The sequence below is a fragment of the Chiloscyllium punctatum genome, chromosome 36 (genome assembly GCF_047496795.1).
Source record: "Chiloscyllium punctatum isolate Juve2018m chromosome 36, sChiPun1.3, whole genome shotgun sequence".
In the NCBI taxonomy this organism is placed as follows: Eukaryota; Metazoa; Chordata; class Chondrichthyes; order Orectolobiformes; family Hemiscylliidae; genus Chiloscyllium; species Chiloscyllium punctatum.
In genome coordinates, this window is record NC_092774.1 from 18053801 (window position 1) to 18074086 (window position 20286).

The following is a 20286-nucleotide window of genomic DNA, read 5'->3' on the forward strand; positions in this document are numbered from 1 at the left end:
TTAGCAAAATGCAACCCCTTGCTTGTATTAATACCTCTCACATATATGCTCCATCACACACACACACACACACGTTCCTCCTCCCCTCAATACTCTCACAGGCTTATACACCATCACACTCACACTTTACCAAGCATGTACACACTCTCACGCACAAACTCACATGCACGCACACAACAATTCTTTGGGGTGAATTTTTATTGGCAGAATTATATTTGCAGATACATTCAATTTTGGTCAAAAAGCACACAATGTCCAGGCAGTCAATCCATGTAATATTTATGAATTCCTCCTTTGGAAATAGAACGAGTCTGATTCAAGATTGGGGTACAGACAGAATCTGACCTCACACCTTTAATGCATGGTCTGAGCTGAGATGTTATCTTTTTCATAAAACCTTAAGTCATCTCAAGAATGTGACTTAAAAGATGTTCTGGCAGTTACACATTAATGAACCAAAACCTGCACCCATTCTAAGAGATGAAGGGCTTAACAGCAATCTAGGCTTGTTCAATATATTCTATCAGTTGCATGATCTTTTGATATACGTTCTGTGTCTGCTCCACAGCTACCCGATAAAGGAGCAGCACTCAGAAAGCTAGTGCTTCCAAATAAACCTGTTGAACAATAACCTGGAATTGTGATTTTTTTAAACTTTATCACCCCAGTCTAATACCAACCCCTCCATATCATTTCGACTGAACACAGCCCCCACCTCCTGGTGCTGCCAGGAAACTTGACAATGCTGATGAAACAACGCAGTACCTGAAAGATGTACAATTTCTAATGATACAAGCGACTCATTCACTGCTCCATCTGATACACGACATTGGAAACTCTGCAGAGGCTGAAAGACAGGAGCAGCTTTAAAACAAAAAACCTCTCGGAGCTCAAAGCTTTCAATGAGAGTCTGAGCCCGGCGGTAAGTTCAGGTAACCTTGATTGTGACCCGACTTTGTTACAGCTTCAGATTCCCCCAGCAAAAAGGCATAGACAAAGTAGCAGCTTTTTAAACAGTTCAAGATCAAAGCCCACACACACCCCACTGTCTTTACTATTGGTCAGCACCAAGTTGTCCCTTTGTAATTGGATCCTTGGTACAGCCGTAATCCGGAGGAAGTATTGCCTCACTCAGCAATTTTAACCCATACCCTGTCTCCAAGTAAGTTTCTCCCTGCTTATTTGCCAGGAAGGGGCAGTGTAGAGTCAACCACACTGCTGTGGGTCTGGAGTCAGGGGTAGGCCAGACCGGGTAAAGGATGCAGCTGGAACGACTGAGTGAATCCTTTCCCACAATGGTGGTTCCCTTCCCTAACAAGGGAGAGAGGGAATCAGATGGGGGCTTTCTCCCCTACACCAGCCCCTCCCTGAAATGGTCTCATGGTTAGATTCCGAACTCCACATTTCTGACCAAATACCAATTCCACCATCCGCCACAGTGGGATTCAAACCCAGGAGTCCCCGGAACCTGGGTGATAGTCCAATCGATAATGGCACTCGGCCGTCACTCCTTCAATCCCCCTGCGATGGCACGTGAACTCGCTGGTGCTTCCGCAGGTGGGAGGAGTAGGTGAAGGCCTTCCCACACTGAGAGCAGGTGAATGGCCTCTCCCCGGTGTGGATCCGTTGGTGTCTCAGCAGCGTGGAGGATGTGCTGAAGGCCTTCCCGCACTCGGGGCAGCTGAAGGGCCTCTCCCCCGTGTGGATACGCTGGTGGCTCCGCAGGTTGGAGGAGCACGTGAAGCCCTTCCCGCACTGAGAGCAGGTGAACGGCCTCTCCCCGGTGTGGATCCGCTGGTGGGTCAGCAGGGTGGAGGAACTGCTGAAGGCCTTCCTGCACTTGGGGCAGCTGAAGGGCCTCTCCCCCGTGTGGACCCGCTGGTGGGTCAGCAGGGTGGTGGCCTGGGTAAAGGCCTTCCCACACTCGGGGCAGCTGAAGGGCCTCTCCCCCGTGTGGTTCTGCTGGTGCCTCATCAGGGAGGAGACGTGGGTAAAGGCCTTCCCACACTCGGGGCAGCTGAAGGGCCTCTTACCTGTGTGGACACGCCGGTGACTCCGCAGGGTGGAGGAATCGCTGAAGGCCTTCCCACACTCGGGGCAGCTGAAGGGCCTCTCCCCCGTGTGGACCCGCCGGTGGCTCAACAGGGTGGAGGAATACCTGAAGGCCTTCCCGCACTCGGGGCAGCTGAAGGGCCTCTCTCCTGTGTGGACACGCTGGTGGGCCAACAGGGCAGAGAAAAACACGAAGGCCTTCCCACAATCTGGACAGCTGAAGGGCCTCTCCCCCGTGTGGTCCTGCTGGTGGGCCAGCAGGTGGGAGGAATGTCTGAAGGCCTTCCCGCAGTCGGTGCAGGGGAATGGCCTCTCCCCGGTGTGACTGCGCCGATGAGTCTCCAGGGCAGACGGGAAACGGAAGCCTTTCCCACAGTCACCACACTTCCACGGTTTCTCCACGGGGCGGGATTCCTCTGGTTTCTCCATGGCCACAGCTTCAGCTGCACATAAACACGTGTAGAGCCCCTCCCTGCCGTGAAATCCCTTTTCCAGGCCGTATAACTGTTTCAGTCTCCACGCACAGTGCGCTGCAACAGTGGGGTCTCTCGTCCAGTCCCACTGATGCCGAAAACATACTCAGACAGGAACCAAAAAGCTTTGATCCCTCTCCCAGAAATCACGGTCGAAAATGTTTGCTGGCCCCAGTGGATTGAGTGACTGTCAGACATTGACATCAAAGTGAGGATCGGAGATGCTGGAGAGTCAGTCGAAAAATGTGGCACTGGAAAAGCACAGGGGAGTCAGGCAGCATCCGAGGAGCAGGAGGGTCAATGTTTCGGGCATAAGCCCTTCATCCGTTGATTTTGAAACTTCCCTCTTCAAATCTTCAAAAACTCTGTCAGAATAGATTACAAAGCTCATCACTGCCAGTGCAGGGTAGAAATTTTGAACAAGCATTTCTACTGTCTGTGGAATATTCTTTTCTTTTGGTATTCCACAAAATTGAAAGCACCATCCCACTCTCTCTTCCCTTCTGTTCTCACTCCAATATAACTAATTCCCCTGAAGATGCTGATTCAGGATCTTACAGGGGCAGAAAAGCAAAAATGTCAAGACATGATATGATATCTCTCTGAATTTTGGATACCTCCACCTGAAAAGCTAATATCTTTCACAACACTGGGATCCTGCTGAGAGTGAGCAGGTCTGATTTTGGGAAGCAAAAAGAAAGTGTCAATTCAGGGTTAACCTGCAATGCAGCTTCTTGAGGAACAACCAGACACAAAATGGTTAACGTCCCCAGGAAGGTGGGAGCAAAATGAGACATCAAGACATTAACACCGACATTAGAGAGAATGTGAACCTATAGATGTGGCAAAAGTTAGTAGAAAGCCAGAGTCATGGAGATATATAGCACAGCAACAGACCCTTCTGTCCAACACGACTGTACTGACCAGATATCCTAAATCAATCTAGTCCCATTTGCTGGTATGTGACCCATAGCTGGGGTCATCCCCACCCCCTGTCCTGAGACCTTGATGCCTCCAAGCTGACCCTCAAAGGTTCGGTTTGTCCCTCCATTCTTTCCCGGTTGTCTTTTGTAGGTTTGAAAACTTTCCCGACCTCCTCCCTGCCACCAACCAGATTCATTCCTCCCACTGACCAAGCAGGTCGTACCCTCTAACTGTCTCGACCTATCCCCACTTCTCCACCACCCCCTTTTATCTGCAGTTTCTGCACCCAGCCCCAGCCCTGAAGAAGGGTTACACCTGATATATCGACTTCTCCACCATCTGATGACTCCTGCCTAACTATTTTGCCAATTGAGATACAGACCTGGATCAACGTTTCCGGAGTCTGTCCCCGCCGAATTCACTCTCTTTCCTTTCAGTTGCTGAAAGTCAACAATTGAATCACAGAATGGTTAAAAAAAAGTGGAAAAGGGGGCGAGATAAGAGAGTGCCGTCCTCACAGACCTGAGACAGAGGAAGGAATTTGCAGTCTGGGTAAAGCTCAATCTTTATTCAGAGAGAGAGAGAATCAGGACTCGCAGCTTGAGAAGTTCATGGTCCAACTTCCGCATTCAGACAATGGGCTGGCTCTGATTGGCAGGAGGACCAGTCTCCTTCCAGTCCTCCAATGCTGCCTATTGGTCAATCAAAAGAAGGCCTCGCGCCGTTTTTTTCGCGTACAGCGATGAGCATGCCCAGTGTTTTGCCCAGTCTGCTCTCCGGGGATGTTGGTGTTACTGACAGATTGTAAGGGTCCAAATACCAATGGGGGAAAAAAGATAGAGACACAATTTTTTTTTCCCTTATGGCTCGATATTTTATTCCTTTTGCATTTTGTCTGGCTGCTCAATTTTTGTATGTTTTTTTCCCTTTATTGTGGGGGCAAGACCCCCAAGACCAGAACTGGAGGGCATAGGTTTAGGGTGAGAGGGGAAAGATTTCTGGGGGTCCTTAGGAGCGATCTTTTCGCACAGAGGATGAGGTATGGACATGGAATGAGCTGCCAGAGGAAGTGGTGGAGGCTGGTACAATTACAGTATTTAAAATGCATCTGGATGCAGATATGAATAGGAAAGATTCAGAGGGGTAGGGGGCAAATGCTGGCAAATGGGTCACTAGATTAATTTAGGATATCTGGTCGGTGTGGACCGAAGGGTTTGTTTCTGTGCTCTACAACCCTGAGTCTATTTTTAGATAGTATGGAAAATAAAGAGCATGAAGGCATGGGAAGGGTTAGAGCATGGAGACCACTGCCAGTTTGTTGCAAAGGATAGTGGAAAGCTCTTACACCAATTAGCAGAGTAAGGTTGAGGCTGAAAGGTCACTATGGCAAGATGTGATAACAGTCAGTAAAGTTAGCCTCACCTGCTAAATATGATTGACAGGATTAGGACAATAAATATTTGGGACATGACATTAAATATCTAATTAATGATTGGTAGAGTCAGTCTGCTTGAGACTATTGATAATAAATATCTAATCATGACATTAGGAAAATATTAAGTAGGGTCTGGAATGCTGACACTAAATCTCTAACCGTGACATTAGAATAACATTAAGTAGAATGTAGGAAAAACTGTAAGGGTGCAACTAAAGAGATAATGGGAACTAACATCACTGGTTTATTGTGTATGTAGCGTGAGGTACTTTTGATTAATATAGTTGGACATGCTGATAAGCTAACAAACACACTGCTGAGCTGGAGACAATGCTGTCCCCTCTGTCCAGGAGTAAATGCTGGAAAGGTGGGATTGTTCATAGGGAGGAGGATGGTCTCCGGCTACACTCTGATATCTATCAGCTCGTAAATGGGGCAGAACTGTGGAATTTAATCTCCAGGCAGTTTGAGAAATTTAATAAGGGAAGGAAGTAAGCAATAAATAGTAGATCCCTACAGAGTGCAGAGGAACAAAGGGTCCTTGCTGTCCAAGTTCAGAGATCCCCGAAGGTATCAGTACAGGTAAAACGGGGGATGAGGAAGGCATAGATTTGTACTTTTTCACACAGAGGTTGGTGCGTGTGTGCAATGAGCTGCTAGAGGAAGTGGTGGAGGCTGGCACAAACACAACTTTTAAAAGGCAGCTGGATGGGTATGTGAGTAGGTAGGGTTTAGAGGAATATGGGCCAAGTGCTGGTAAATAGGATAGATTAATTTCGGATATCTAGTCAGCAGGGATGAGATGGACTGTTTCTGTGCTGTACAGCTCTATGGCCATCCCCTTCATTTTGAAATATTTTGGAACACCCTGTCAGGGTTCAGAGTGTGCCAGGTCCTGACACCTCCCTCCTCACGTCTCCTGTGTATTTTAAATCAATAATACCGTTTGTATGTTACTGGGTTAGTACTTTAAACACACAGACACATACATTATAATCAGAATTTCTATTCGGTACAGACAGTGATGACTTGTTTCAACTTGCTAACAGGGTATCAGAAGGGGAGGATCTGCAGACAGAAATCTTGGAAGAAATTCCATAACAAGATCTGACAGGGTCACTGAATATCGTTGGGGGGGTTGAGTCTGGAAAGAGAAATCCATTTGACCTGCTTCAAAAGGTACTGGACATCAGTGTGAGCAGAGGAGCATTCGGAGAGGAACATACCAGTGAACTGAGCTTTAACTGGTTACACAGAATGAGTGTATGTGTCCCAGTGAGCTGACTTTGGAACAGACTGAGAGGGGGGCTGGGGCATTTATTTTACCCTGGAGCATCAGAGCCTGAGGGGTGACCTTAGAGAGGTTTATAAAATTGTGAGGGGCATAGATAGGGCAAATAGCCTAGGTCTTTTCCCCCCAGGGTGGGGCAGTCAAAAACTAGAAGGCATAGGTTTAAGGTGAGAAGGGAAAGATTTAAAAGGAGCCTAAGGGACAACTTTTCATGCAGAGGGTTATGCAAGTATGGAATGAACTGCCAGAGGAAGTGGTGGAGGTGGGTACAATTGCAATGGTTAAGAGGCATTTGGATGGGTATATGAATAGGAAGGGTTTGGAGGGATATGGGCCGGGTGCTGGCAGGTGGGATTAGATTGGGTTGGGATATCTGGTCAGCATGGACTGGTTGGACCGAAGGGTTTGTTTCCATGCTGTACATCTCTATGACTAACACTCAGAGCGTGGCTCCTTCATCAGGTGATTGTGGAGAATAAAATCATAAGGCACAGAATGGATGGAAAAACATTACTGTGCACTGAAATGATATATTGAAAAACCCTGGATTGTTAAGTCTTTCATCTTTTAGTATGGGCTGCTCGTATCATTCATTTGTAAATCCCAGAATTTTCTGAAAGACATCTTCTTGAGATAACTCAAGGTTTTATAACAAAATGTGACAGCTCAGCTCTGACAATGCATTAAAGGTGTGAGGTCAGAGTCTGTCTGTAACACAATCTTGAGTCAGACTGGTTCTATTTCCAAAGTGGAATTTACAAAATATTACATGGATCAGCCTGTATATTGTGCATTTTTGAGAAAAATAGAATGTCTCTGCAAATATAATTCTGCAAATACAAATTCACCCCCATGGATGTATATGTGTGTGAATGAGACAGAGAAAAGTCTATTTCGTGCTGTATATCCCGATGTCTACTTGATAACAGATGCTTTAATTCTGCTGGTGTAAATATTGTTGTAAATCATAGCTGGGTATGAATAGTTAGATGTTAGGGTGAGAGAGTGCCTCAAGAGGGGCACTATAAGAATCATGGGAGAGCTCTATTTCTGGTTTACTTCCTCATGAACAAACATTAAGCACGAGCATTTATTTATTTCTAATTTTGTTCTGTTTTTCTTGTTTGATTCCTGGCTCGGACTACACTCTGTGTCTGGATGGTTGACAGGCTGAGAGATTGTGGCTTGAGTCTTGAATAACTGAATGTTTTATTGTTCCAGAAGGTGTGGGGGGTGGGGGAGTCAAGGCTTCAGCAGAAATCCAGCAGAGCAGAGAACAGACCAATATCTTATTCTGTGGGAAACTGAAATCCGAGCTGATTGTGGCTGATATATCCATTGGCTCAGCTCTTTCTCCCTGCATTATCCCAACTACCCTTAACACCCTGACCATGAAAACCCATCCAATTGTGTCTTGAATATACTTAATGAAGATGCCTCTACTGCTTCCTCGGGCAGAGAATTCCATAGATTGACTATTCTCTAGGAAAAGCAGTTCGTCCTCACTTGTCCTAGGTGGCACACTGAGTAGCACTGCTGCGTCACAGCGCCAGAGACCCGGGTTCAATTCCTGCCTCGGGCAACTGTCTGTGTGGGTTTCCTCCGGGTGCTCTGGTTTCCTCCCACAGTCACAAAGATGTGCAGGTTCGGTGAATTGGCCACGCTAAATTGCCTGTAGGGTCAGGTGAAGGGGTAAATGTTGGGGAGTGGGTCTGGGGAGGGTTGCTCTTCAGAGGAGAGGGGGTAGTTGGGGGTAGTGCATCCACCACGACCTCTGGACATTCATCCCATACATGAACCACTCTCTGTTTATGAAAACCTTTTCCCGAATCGGTCCACGCCGTGCATTCACTTGCAGCAACCGAAAGGAAATGGAAGTCAAAGATTGAATCCAAGAATGGGGGGGGAAAAAAAGGAAAAGGAGTTGGGAAGAGAGTGCCCTACTCACAGATGGTTGACAGAGTAAGGAGGTTGCAGTCTGGAACAAACTCAATCTTCATTCAGAGACACGGAGCAGCAGCTTCTGCATTCAGACAATAGGAAGGCTCTGATTGGCAGGAGGACCAGTCACCTTCCGGTCCTCCAGTGCTTCTGATTGGTCCACTAAAAGAAAGTCGCGAGGCATGTGCCTTGCGTGCAGTGAGGAGCATGCGCAGTTTGCTCTGGCGATGAGGCTGTAACTGACAGGATTGAAGTGTCTGAATGTCAAGAGAAGTTAAAAAGGGGAGATCCATCATTTTTCCCCCCCTGTGATATTTACCTTTCCTACACGCCCCATGACTTTATAAATCGAAATAAGGTTACCCGACAACTTGTGGTTGTCGATAGGGCGACCAGAAGTGTACTCAGTACTCTACACATGGTCTCACCAATATCCTGTCCAACCTCAACGTGATGTCCCAACTCCTGCACTGAACGGTGTGAACAATGAAGGAGAGTGTGCTAAACGCCTCTTTCACCACCCTGTCTACCAATGATGCAACTTCCAAAGAACTATGTCCCCGACTTGGAGATGCCGGTGTTGGACTGGGGTGGATGAAGTTAAAATTCACACCACACCAGCTGATACTCCAACAGGCTCATTTGCAAGCATTAGCTTTTGGAGTACTGCTCCTTAATCAGGTGGTTGTGTCTTATGATCCTGTTCCACAAACACCCCATGAAGGAGCAGCGCTCCAAAAGCTTGTGTTTCCAAATAAACCAGTTGGACAATAACCTGGTGTTGAGAGATTTTTAACTTTATGTCCCAGAACCCCTCCACGCCACCGCCCGCCCCCATGAATCTGTTCTACATGACGATGCAGGGCCCTACCATTAATGGTACAAGTCCAGCCCTTCCCTGTTTTAGCAAAATGCAACCCCTTTCCTTTATCTCTCGCTCCCTCAGACACACACACCCTAACACTCTCACCATCTCACAGGCTTATGTTCCATCTCACACACATTTCATTAGCATGTGTGCACAAACTCGCATACGCACGCACATACACTCCTGCAGATACAGTCACACATAACTCAATGGAGTGAACTTCCATTTGCAGAATTATATTTGCAGATATATTCAATTTTGCTCAAAATCATACAAACTGCAGACAGTCAATCCATGTAATATTTTATGAATTCCTACTTTGGTTCGGAGAACCAGTCTGATTCAAGATTGGGATACAGACACTTTTGTGCAGTATCTGAGCTGCAACGTCACCTATTTTTATAAAACCTTACATCATCTCGAGAAGGTGAATTAAAAGTAGTTCTGGGATTTACATATTAATGAACTGAAACCTGCAGCCCATACTAAAAGATGAAAGATTAATCTGCAATCTAGATTTGTTTAATATGTCCTATCTGTTGCATGACACTGTGATCTTTTGCTATAAATTCTGCGTCTTATGACCTTGCTCCACAGCTACCTGATGAAGGAGCAGCACTCCAAAAGCCAGTGCTTCCAAATAAACCAGAAGGAAGATAACCTGGTGTTGTGTGATTTTTAACTTTCTCCACCCCAGTCCAACACTGGCACCTCCACATCGTTTCCAATGGACACAGCCCACACCTCCCAGTGCTGCCAGGAAACTGGACAATGACAATGGGATGATGTAGTACCTGCACTCCTGAAAAATTCACAATTTCTAACAATACTGGCCACTCATTCACTGCTGCAACCGATACACAACATTGGAAACATAGTACAGGAGACTGTCAGAAATCAGCACAGGAGGTCAGGCAGCATCTGATGAGCAGGAAAATTAATATTGCCTAAAAAATGTCGATTTTCCTGCTCCTCGGATGCTGCCTGACCTGCTGTGCGTTGCCAGCACCACTTTAATCTTGACTCTGATCTCCAGTATCAGCAGTTCTCACTTTCACCTGTAAGAAATGAGCAGTTTTAGAACAAAAACCTGTTGCAGTTCAAAGCTCTCAATGAGAGTCTGAGCTGGCCTGAGTTCGGCAGGTAATCTTTATTGCGACCCAACTTTGATACAGCTTCACCAAAGAGCACACACTCCCTCCAACCCCTCACTTTCTTCATTATCGGTCACTACCCAGTTGACCCTTTGTAATTGGATCCTTGGTACAGCCTTAACCCGGAGAAAGTACTGCCTCACTCAGCATTTTCAACTCGTATCCTGTATCCAAGTAAGTTGGATGGGCAGTGTAGAGTCAATCATACTGCATTGGGTCTGGAGTCACGTGTAGGCCAGACCGGGTAAAGGATGCAGTTGGGACGATTGAGTGAATCCTCTCCCACAACGATAGTTTCTTTCCCTAAAAAAGAACGGAGTGAATCAGGGTGGGGGTTTTCTTCCATCCCCACTCCACCGACAATGGTTTCACCGTTAGATTCTGAACTCCAGATTTCTGACTAAATTCCAATTCCCCCATCTGCTGCGGTGGGAATCGAACCCGGGAGTCCCCAGAACCGGGTTGATCGTCCAGTCAATAAATGGTACTCGGCTGTCATTCCTTCAATCGCCCTGCGATGGTACATGAACTCGCTGGTGGCTCCGCAGGTAGGAGGAGCGGGTGAAGGCCTTCCCACACTCGGGGCAGCTGAAGGGCCTCTCCCCCGTGTGGACCCGCTGGTGCCTCAGCAGGTTAGAGGAATTGCTGAAGGCCTTCCCGCACTCGGGGCAGGGGAATGGCCTCTCCCCGGTGTGGACCCGCCAGTGGGTCAGCAGGTTAGTGGAATGCCTGAAGGCCTTCCCACACTCGGGGCAGCTGAAGGGCCTCTCCCCGGTGTGGACCCGCCAGTGGGTCAGCAAGTGAGAAGAATACCTGAAGGCCTTCCCACACTCTGTGCAAGGGAACAGCCTCTTCCCAGTGTGGACCTGCTGGTGGCTTAGCAGGTTAGAAGAATTGGTGAAGGCCTTCCCGCACTCAGGGCAGCTGAAGGGCCTCTCCCCTGTGTGGACCCGCTGGTGGGTCAGCAGGGTGGAGGAATTACTGAAGGCCTGCCCACACTCGGTGCAGCTGAAGGGCCTCTCCCCCGTGTGGACCCGCTGGTGCCTCAGTAGGTGGGAGGAATTGCTGAAGGCCTTCCCGCACTCGGAGCAGCTGAAGGGCCTGTCCCCCGTGTGGACCCACTGGTGGCTCCGCAGATGGGAGGAATTGCTGAAGGCCTTCCCACATTCAGGGCAGCCGAAGGGCCTATCCCCCGTTTGGACCCGCTGGTGGGTCAGCAAGTGGGAGGAATTGCTGAAGGCCTGCCCGCACTCGAGGCAGCTGAAGGGCTTTTCGCCCGTGTGGACTCGCCGGTGGGTCTGGAGGTTGGAGGCCTGGGTAAAGGCCTTCCCACACTCATGGCAGCTGAAGGGCCTCTCACCTGTGTGGACTCGCCGGTGGGTCTGGAGGTTGGAGGCCTGGGAAAAGGCCTTCCCACACTCGTGGCAGCTGTAGGGCCTTTCCCCCATGTGGACCCGCTGGTGGGTGTGGAGGTTGGTGGAATCGCTGAAGCCCTTCCCACAGACAGGGCAGGGAAATCGCCTCTCCCCAGTGTGGCTGTGCCGATGAGTATCCAGGGCAGACGGGAAACGGAAGCCTCTTTTGCAGTTGCCACACTTCCACGGTTTCTCCACGGAGCGGGATTCTTCTGGTTTCTCCATGGCCGGAGCTTCAGCCACACACAAACGTGTGCAGAGCCTATCCCCAACGTGAATTCCCCTTCCCAGGCCGTATAACTGTTTCAGGCTCCACACTCAGTGCGCTGCAACAGTGGGGTCTCTCATCCAGTCCCACTGATGCTGAAAACGTACTCAAACAGGAACCAAAAAGCTTTGCTCCTTCTCACAGAAATCACAGTCAAAAACCGTTGCGGTCCCAATGGATTGAGTGACTGTCAGACATTGACGTCAAAGTGAGGACTGCAGACGCTGGAGAGTCAGAGTCAGAAAGTGTGGCGCTGGAAAAGCACAGCAGGTCAGGCAGCATCTGAGGAGCAGGAGAGTCAACGTTTCGGGCATAAGCCCTTCATCCGTTGATTTTGAAACTTCTGTCTTCAGATCTTCAAATACTCTGTAAAAAGAGATTACAAAAGGCATCATTGTAGGCAGGGTAGAAATTCTTAACAAGGAATTCTACTTTCTGCGAAATATTCTTTTCTTTTGTTATTCCACAAAATTGAAAGCACCATCCCACTTTCTCTCCCCCTCTGTTCTCACTCCACTCTAATTCCCTGAAGGTGCTGATTCAGGATCTTAAAGGGGCAGAAAAGCAGAAACGTCAAGACTGACACCTCTCTGCATTTTGGATAACCCCACAACACTGGGATACAGTTGACAGTGAGCAGGTCTGATTCTGAGAAGCAAACATAAGTGTGCCAATTCATGGGGTAACCTGCAATGCAGCTATTTGTGGAACAAAATGGTTAAGGTCCCCAGGAAGGTGGAAGCAAATTGAGACATCAAGGCATTAACACCGACACACTTCAGTCAAACTCTTCTGTTCCCAGTCAGGGCAAAACATCTTTGAAAGCTGCTCTGAAAGTCCAGTCTTCACAACCACACTTCTGCTTTCACCAAAGATAATTAGACTCATACAGCACGGAAGAAGACCCTTTGGCCCAACTTGTCCGAGCTGACCAGATATCCTAAATTAATCTAGCCACATTTGCCATCACTTGGCAATAGATCCACACACATCATCTATTGCATCCGCTGCACCCGATGTGGCCTCCTCTATATTGGGGAGACAGGCCGCCTACTTGCGGAACGTTTCAGAGAACACCTCTGGGACACCCGGACCAACCAACCCAACCACCCCGTAGCCCAACACTTCAACTCCCCCTCCCACTCCACCAAGGACATGCAGGTTCTTGGACTCCTCCATCGCCAGACCATGGCAACACGACGGTTGGAGGAAGAGCGCCTCATCTTCCGCCTGGGAACCCTCCAACCACAAGGGACGAACGCGGATTTCTCCAGTTTCCTCATTTCCCCTCCCCCCACCTTGCCTCAGTCAAATCCCTCGAACTCAGCACCGCCTTCTTAACCTGCAATCTTCTTCCTGACCTCTCCGTCCCCACCCCACTCCGGCCTATCACCCTCACCTTGACCTCCCTCCACCTATTGCATTCCCAACGCCCCTCCCCCAAGTCCCTCCTCCCTACCTTTTATCTTAGCCTGCTGGACACAACTTTCCTCATTCCTGAAGAAGGGCTTGTGCCCGAAATGTCGATTCTCCTGCTCCTTGGATGCTGCCTGACCTGCTGCGCTTTTCCAACAACACATTTTCAGCTCTGATCTCCAGCATCTGCAGTCCTCACTTTCTCCACCAATTGAGACACATACCTGAGTTTGCAGAATCTGCTCCCTCCCTGGATTCACTCCGGCTGCTACAAGTGAACAGATTTCCACCCCTCCCCTCTCTCGCCTCCCCAGGATGAACAGTTGTCCAGAGGGAGGGAGTTTCACTCTGAAACTGTCAGGGCCACTTCCGCGCTTTGTGACGCCATCGATGGGTCGGGGGTGGGGGAGGGTATGGGAAACTGGGCGAGAGAAAGGTGCGGGATGGGATGCGGGGCTCGGCCAGCAGCGGGACCCCGCACTGCGCCTGCACTGCCCTGCACAGTTTGCAGAAATTCCTTCCCTTCAGAGAATTCCCCAGTGTAGAAGCAGGCCACTCGGCCCAACGAGTCCACACCAACCCTCCAAAGGGTAACTCACCCTCAACCATTCCCCTAGCCGTATTGTTCAATACTGTTACAAATGGGGTAAAGTGTTGTTTTTGCAGATATAGAAAAAGCATAAAGAAAAGGGGTACAGCAAGAGAACTATTCACCCTGCAGGTATTTAGGGACTTTTCAGTGTTTAATTGTGGTTAATTAAATACTAACGTTGGTGTGTAATTACTATAACAAAAAATTCTTTTTGTAAAATTATGCTTTCAGCAAAAAGCTGAGATAACCGAAATACTTGAGCGATACAAAACGATACAAGTTAATGAAATATCTGAGGATGGAATGTACCAGCAGAACTGATACAAAATGTTAAACCAGATCTTGACAAAATAAATGTATGTGTTTGCATTTACAGAGAGGAAGGTTGCCAACTTGGGGAAGGGGGAAGTAATAAGGGTGGAGCGCAGCTGGGCAGTGGTCTGGTACAGTGAGAGAGATTGGGTCATTAGGAGTCTGGAGAGATGACCTCACTCAGCTCAAAGGGTATAACTGTCCACTAACCCGAGTTCTAATTTGCTCATTTGCTTCTGCATTTGATGCCCTTTCTTGCAAGATCATAGAATAAATTGTCTTGTTTCCAGTTTCAGTGGTCTCCTCTAAATTTTATTAAACTTGTTTCTAAAAGATTTGGGGGCTCGTTCCTGGATCCCAAGGTCCGGTTGCTCGGCGTTCTTGGAGAAACGGAGAAGGTGCACCTCGCTGATTTCGGCGATCTCTAGTTTCCCCTTGTTGCCGAGGCGGCTCTGGGCGAGGGTGATCCGGACTGGGAGACCCTGGAGACAGGACGGGCAGAGGCGACGCAGCGAGTCTGGTCGGGTAACTCTTGTGCACAAGACCCGGGAAAGAGAAAGGTCTTAAATAAGTATTGTCCAGGCGACCGGGGTAGGCAGCGGGTTTTGTTTTGTTGTCAGTCTTTGCCACGAGCGAGGTGCACTAAGACATGGCGGGTTGGTCAGGTAACACTTATGGACTGAAGACCCGCATTCGCGGGCGGCCGGGATTTGCAGCAGTACTTGCTGTTTCGCCGAGGTGCGAAGGGCACTAAGATGTGGTGGTTCGGTCGGGTTACTCTTGTGTACATAAGACCCAGGTAAAGGTAAATTTCAGGCGACCTAGATGGACAACGTATTTTGCTGTCTGGTATTGCCGCGGGAAGGGGTGCGCATTCGACCAGGTAACTTTTGTGCACAGACCAAGGTATGAAAATTGACCTTTAGGTATTACCTTGGTGGCCGGTTCCGTACGAGAAGTACGGAGGAATTGGCAACTTAAAAAATAGAGAATAAAGGTCTTTAATTGGGTAGATTAATCTAACAAGTAAGGTGTCTAACTGATTCGATCACCCAGCCTTAGACCGGTTATTAAGAAGGGAAACCCTCACGCGGAGATTAGGACCCTGAAGTGGGTGTGGAAGAAGGTAACACCGAACTTCAGAGAGGTTAATTGAAATTATATAAAGAAAACGGTCGAGTATTAAAACGGGAAATAAGAATAGCAATTTAGATGTCGAAGGGGACATGAGAGGGACGTCCGAGGACCACATCCCAACGGACAGTCCTTTAGGAAAAATGTTAAGAGATTGGAAGTACAATCCTCGGACACGAGGAAAGGATAAAAAACAAATGATAAAATGTCAAAGAAAAACAGCCTTATAGTCAGGAGGAACCAGATTATGCTTTGTGTCAGAAGGGGTAGTAGCTGAAGGGCTACTGGGGGTGCACTTCGGAACTAACTTATGGCCAGACGCCCAGAGAAATATTCAAAAGCTTGAGGAGTCATTGTGGGAAACGTGTGTGTGTGTGTGTGTGTGTGTGAGAGAGAGAGAGAAAAGAGCCGTACAGTTAGTAGAAAGTTTATCCCTGTGTGATTCAGTCTGAATGCACATTTGTTTGTTGGTGATCGAATGTTCCCTGGAGCTTGAGATCCAGGACTGTTTTGAATCTGATTTCTACTATGGAAATTTTAACATGATTTCTTTTAAGGTTAAGGATTTTGCAAGATTATGAAATAAAATGTTCTTTTTACAGGTCATGACTGCCTTACTATCAGTTACGAATTAATCTCTTTTATCCTTACATAAAAGCGATTTATGGAGGACAGTTGAAGTTTTAACTTGAATAGACAAATCCTTTTAAGGCAGCTCTGGTTATTTCACGACCTATACCATTGTAATTGAGCAATGACTGGTCAGGACTAGTTGGGAGGACTAGTTTTGGATTTGAATCAGGGGACTGGAACCGGGTGATTGTGGTGGATTTCAGAGTTGGGAACTGTGTGCATTGTGCATTTTGAATATTAAACACTGAATAAATGAATTTATAATAGATAAATATATATTTACAAGTAAGATTCCAAAATGTATAGTTAGGAACAGGCTTTAAAGAAAAGCAAGCATCAATTGATGAATTGTATTTGAGATTACAGGGAGCAAGAAAAATTGCAATATTTCTTTAAAAGAATCAAGGTCTAAACAAAACATTGGGTGATGAGGAATGGCCATGAGGTGGCCCTAAAGCTGTTCAGTTGGTTAAATTGGCTCAGCCATTGATCTGGCAACGTAACATGAGGAGCAGAAACAGAAAGCAAAAATAATGATAAGCCACGGTTAATGAGGTAATAAAGAAAAGGACAAAACTAAAAGGAGAAGGAAACCGGAATGGTGGCAGGCAGCATGTTGAAACTAAAGGGAGGAGAAAGGATCGGGGAGGAGATGTTAAGGAATCTGGGAGATAGGAACAAGGATCAAAGTGGAAATCCCCACAGGCGGGATGTTATTACTGTGGAAAGACAGGTCAGTTTAAGAGAGAGTGTCCTGACCCGACAAAGGAAGTAAAGGCAGTGCCATTTATGAGCCTTGATGAAAACTAGGGGTGTCAGGAGTTCCTGCCCCCGGGGACCCACCAGGAACCCTCGATAAATTTAAAGGTGGGACCTTACAAAGAGGACGTAGTTTTCCGAGTCGATACGGGGGCAGCAAGGTCACCCTTCGATTTTAAGCCCAAGGGAGTGGGAACCAAAACAAAAGTTAATTGGATTATGGCAACAGTTTTGTGATGAGAGGCAGGAAGAATCAGTCTTGCGTTCATGACGAGATATTGCCACCAAATTGGGGATTTAATTAACTGCAAAAGGTGCTATGGAATCTGTCGAGGTTCTCAAAAATGAATGTGCTTGAGCAAAAATATATAATTAATAATTAATATTTATAATTATTCAAATGCGTTAGCCTGAATCAATATTAATTGGCAGGATTCCTTCATACATTCTCAGTGACCTGTCATTATTGATTCATGGTTAATTCAAAACATGACTGCATTCATTCATTGTTAATTAAAGAATGGAAAGCTACATTACTGACTTTTAAAGGTCCAATTTGTAACTAAATCATGGCAGGACGTACAAAAGAAGTTACAGAGATTAGAAGGCTGGAGTGAAAAACAGATAGAAGATCTGTTATATGAGGCACAGAAAGTGTGTGTGAGAAGGGAAGAGGAGAAACAAAAACAAAAAGCTAAAATAATGGTTGCAGCAGTTGAAGAAATTACGATAGACGATGTCCAAGGTTAGGACGACAAAGAGAAGCGGTATCATTGATGATTTTTGATGAAGATTAGGGGAGTCAGGGGTTCCCTCCTCCTGAGACCCACCGGGAACCCTTGATAAAGTTAAAGGTGGCACCTGAAGGAGAGGAAACAGTATTTTTAGTGGATACGGGAGCAGCACGATCATCCCTAAGCTTTAGACCTAGCGGTGTTAAATTAACTAACAAAGATCTCAAGGTTTCTGGAGTAAAAGGCAAAGAATTCTTAAATCAGAATGCAGGACAATGGCTCACAGACTCTAGGATCTTGAAATATGAGACAATCTTAATAGAACAGGATGACCTTGTGTTAGTCACAGACAGTTGCTTGAATCCAGCTGCATTTCTGTGGCGGAGAGAGGGGGGTGACCCCGGTCAATCCAGAACATGACTGCCTTGATATTACCGAATATCAGACTAAAGTGCGAATGAACTTAAGAGATGTACCGTTGCATGCGAGAGCTCGGTTGTTTATCGACGGGTCCTCCCGGTTGATTGAGGGTAAAAAGCACAATGAATATACTGTAGTAGACAGGATAGAGGGAAGCATTATCGAGGCTGAAAAACTGCCTAACGGCTGGTCAGAGTTCAATGATAAGTTTTTAACGAACGATATAGTGGCACTCAGCTCTTCTTTGTCTATTCTTAGGAATAAAGGCCTGTTGGTACAGACACTGCCACTCGAGTTTACAGTACATCGAATACAACCGGGTGATTGGGTCCTGAACAAGACCTGGAAAGAGACCAAACTGTACCCGAGCTGGGAGGGACCATTCCTAACCCTCCTAACTAGTGAAACAGCTATTCGGACTGCTGAGGAAGGGTGGAGTCATCACACTCCCGTTAAAGGTCCTGTGAACGCCCCAAAGGTGGAGTGGCACGCTCATCCTACAGACAACCCTCTGAAAGTTAAGAAAGAAAGAATGAACTGAGACAAAAGATTCTTTTAACGTTTGCTGATATATATATATATATATATATTGTTATTGATTGTAAGGGCTGTGTGACATCCAAAATGTTAAGACAGGATGGTGGGCAGAGTTCAGAGATGGGTAGATACTGGTATAGTATTGTAATGTTAGTAGTACTAACTATTCAAGGAAGTGGGAAAAATCACTTCACTACGCTGTGCCAGAATTATGCTGAACAAGAGGGACTTACCGACTGTTGGGTCTGTGCAGAGGTCCCACACCATAGCGAATCTTGGAATCCCCACCTCAATAATACCGCTCACTAAAAAAAAATACGATGTACAATAATTTGATGTGGGTTCAAATAATACAAAGTGGAGATCTGAAAGGAGCAAATATAACTTTGCGGGATGGTTCCCAAGGCCAGCCCTGAAAAATCAGGGCGCTATTGACAGTCTTAGAATTTCCCCACCGAAAGGAGCAGTGAATACCACCTGTTTCTGTCATCAGAATGATGCTGCACCTTTCCAACTAGGAAAATCATCTTGTGTCCACACCAGTCAGGCCACTGCCACGACCACTCCCTGAATATTAAACGGAACGTGTTGGGGATGCGGTCTGAAGGCCTATCCATTTATTCCCGGGGAAAAATATTTTCGGGTGATCGAATGTGTCACGTTATGAAGTTGACGAAACACTTCCTCAAAACCAGAAAGGTTGGAGTGGCTGCTGTTCCCTCGCTTATATAGTCCCTCACCTCCGAATAGAAAAGCATGAGCCCAACCTGAGAAAGGAGGGGGGAGGGGGGGGATAAGACGTAAGACCCGAGAGGTCTCTGAAGGAGACCGTCTACTGTGGACACTGCTCCCAAACTACGGCACTACAAGGGCAGGGGTGGAAATACAGAAATGGCGGCCGCCCTTGAAAATTTAATTAATGATAACACCGGCACGATGGGGAATCTCAATCCCAAATATCGGCCATAACCACTGAAATGATTGCCACGAGACCGACAGCTTTACAGAATCGAATGGCTTTAGACTATCTTTTGGCCAGAAAAGGGGGAACTTGTGCTCTGATTGGTAAAGAATGCTGCACCTTCATCCCAGACACCTCTTCCATAGTGGAAGATAAGGTGGAAATAGTAAAGAAAAAGATAAACCATATAAGACAAATTGGAGATGAACTCCGAAAAGATTAAGGATGGGGATGGGGTAACTGGAGATTGACCGAGTGGGGAAAATGGTTCGTGAATTTAGGCATTTATGTGCAACTAATAATTGTAGGTTTACTGATAGGGTTTAATGTGTTAAAGTGGATAATAACTAAGCTGGTAATGTCTTTGGGAGGACAACAACCAATAACGGTCATGACAATAGCACAAGCGCAAGAAAGAGAGAGTAACAGATTACTCCTAGAGTTTAAAAAAAAGACAAACTTAGAAGGACAGAAATGACTAGATTGGGAACCTCGACACCACAGGGTGAAAAGAGGGCAGAAAATAAGATTGCAAAAACAACAAATGGTTAAAGAAAAGAAATGGGGAATCGTGAGAAATGGGGTAAAGTGTTGTTTTTGCAGATATAGAAAAAGCATACAGAAAAGGGGTACAGCAAGAGGTTAGAGAAGAGTCTCTTTACTTTTCAGTGTATAATTGTGGTGAAGAAAACACCAACTTTGGTGTGTAATTACTATAGCAAAAAGTCCTTTTTGAAAAATTGTGCTTTCAGCAAAAAAGCTGAGATAACCAAAATGCTTGAGCGATACAAAACGATACAAGTTAATGAAATGTCCGAGGATGGAATGTACCAGCAAAATTGATACAAAATGTTAAACCAGATCTTGACAATATAGTGTTGAGTTCAGCACTTACAGAGAGGAAGGTTACCAACTTGGGGAAGGGGGAAGTAATAAGGGTGGAGCGCAGCTGGGCAGTGGTCTGGTA

The 20286-nt window shown here is 46.7% G+C and overlaps 1 protein-coding gene across 2 annotated transcripts in view; it reads right to left on the minus strand.

Annotated features, from left to right (window-relative positions):
• Window positions 1–297: 297 nt before the first annotated feature.
• Window positions 298–20286, minus strand: part of LOC140460835 (uncharacterized) — a 35725-nt gene continuing 15736 nt past the window's right edge. Inside the window, exons 3-4 of one of the 2 annotated variants that reach the window (XM_072555499.1) lie at window positions 10669–11575; window positions 298–1878 (exon numbers count right to left, since the gene is read on the minus strand). In XM_072555499.1, coding sequence (XP_072411600.1) covers window positions 1513–1878; window positions 10669–11575 — 1273 coding nt within the window. In that variant the 3' untranslated portion in view covers window positions 298–1512. Of the gene's footprint in view, window positions 1960–10668; window positions 11641–20286 lie in introns of those variants that run through there. The other variant, XM_072555500.1, reaches the window with a different exon arrangement.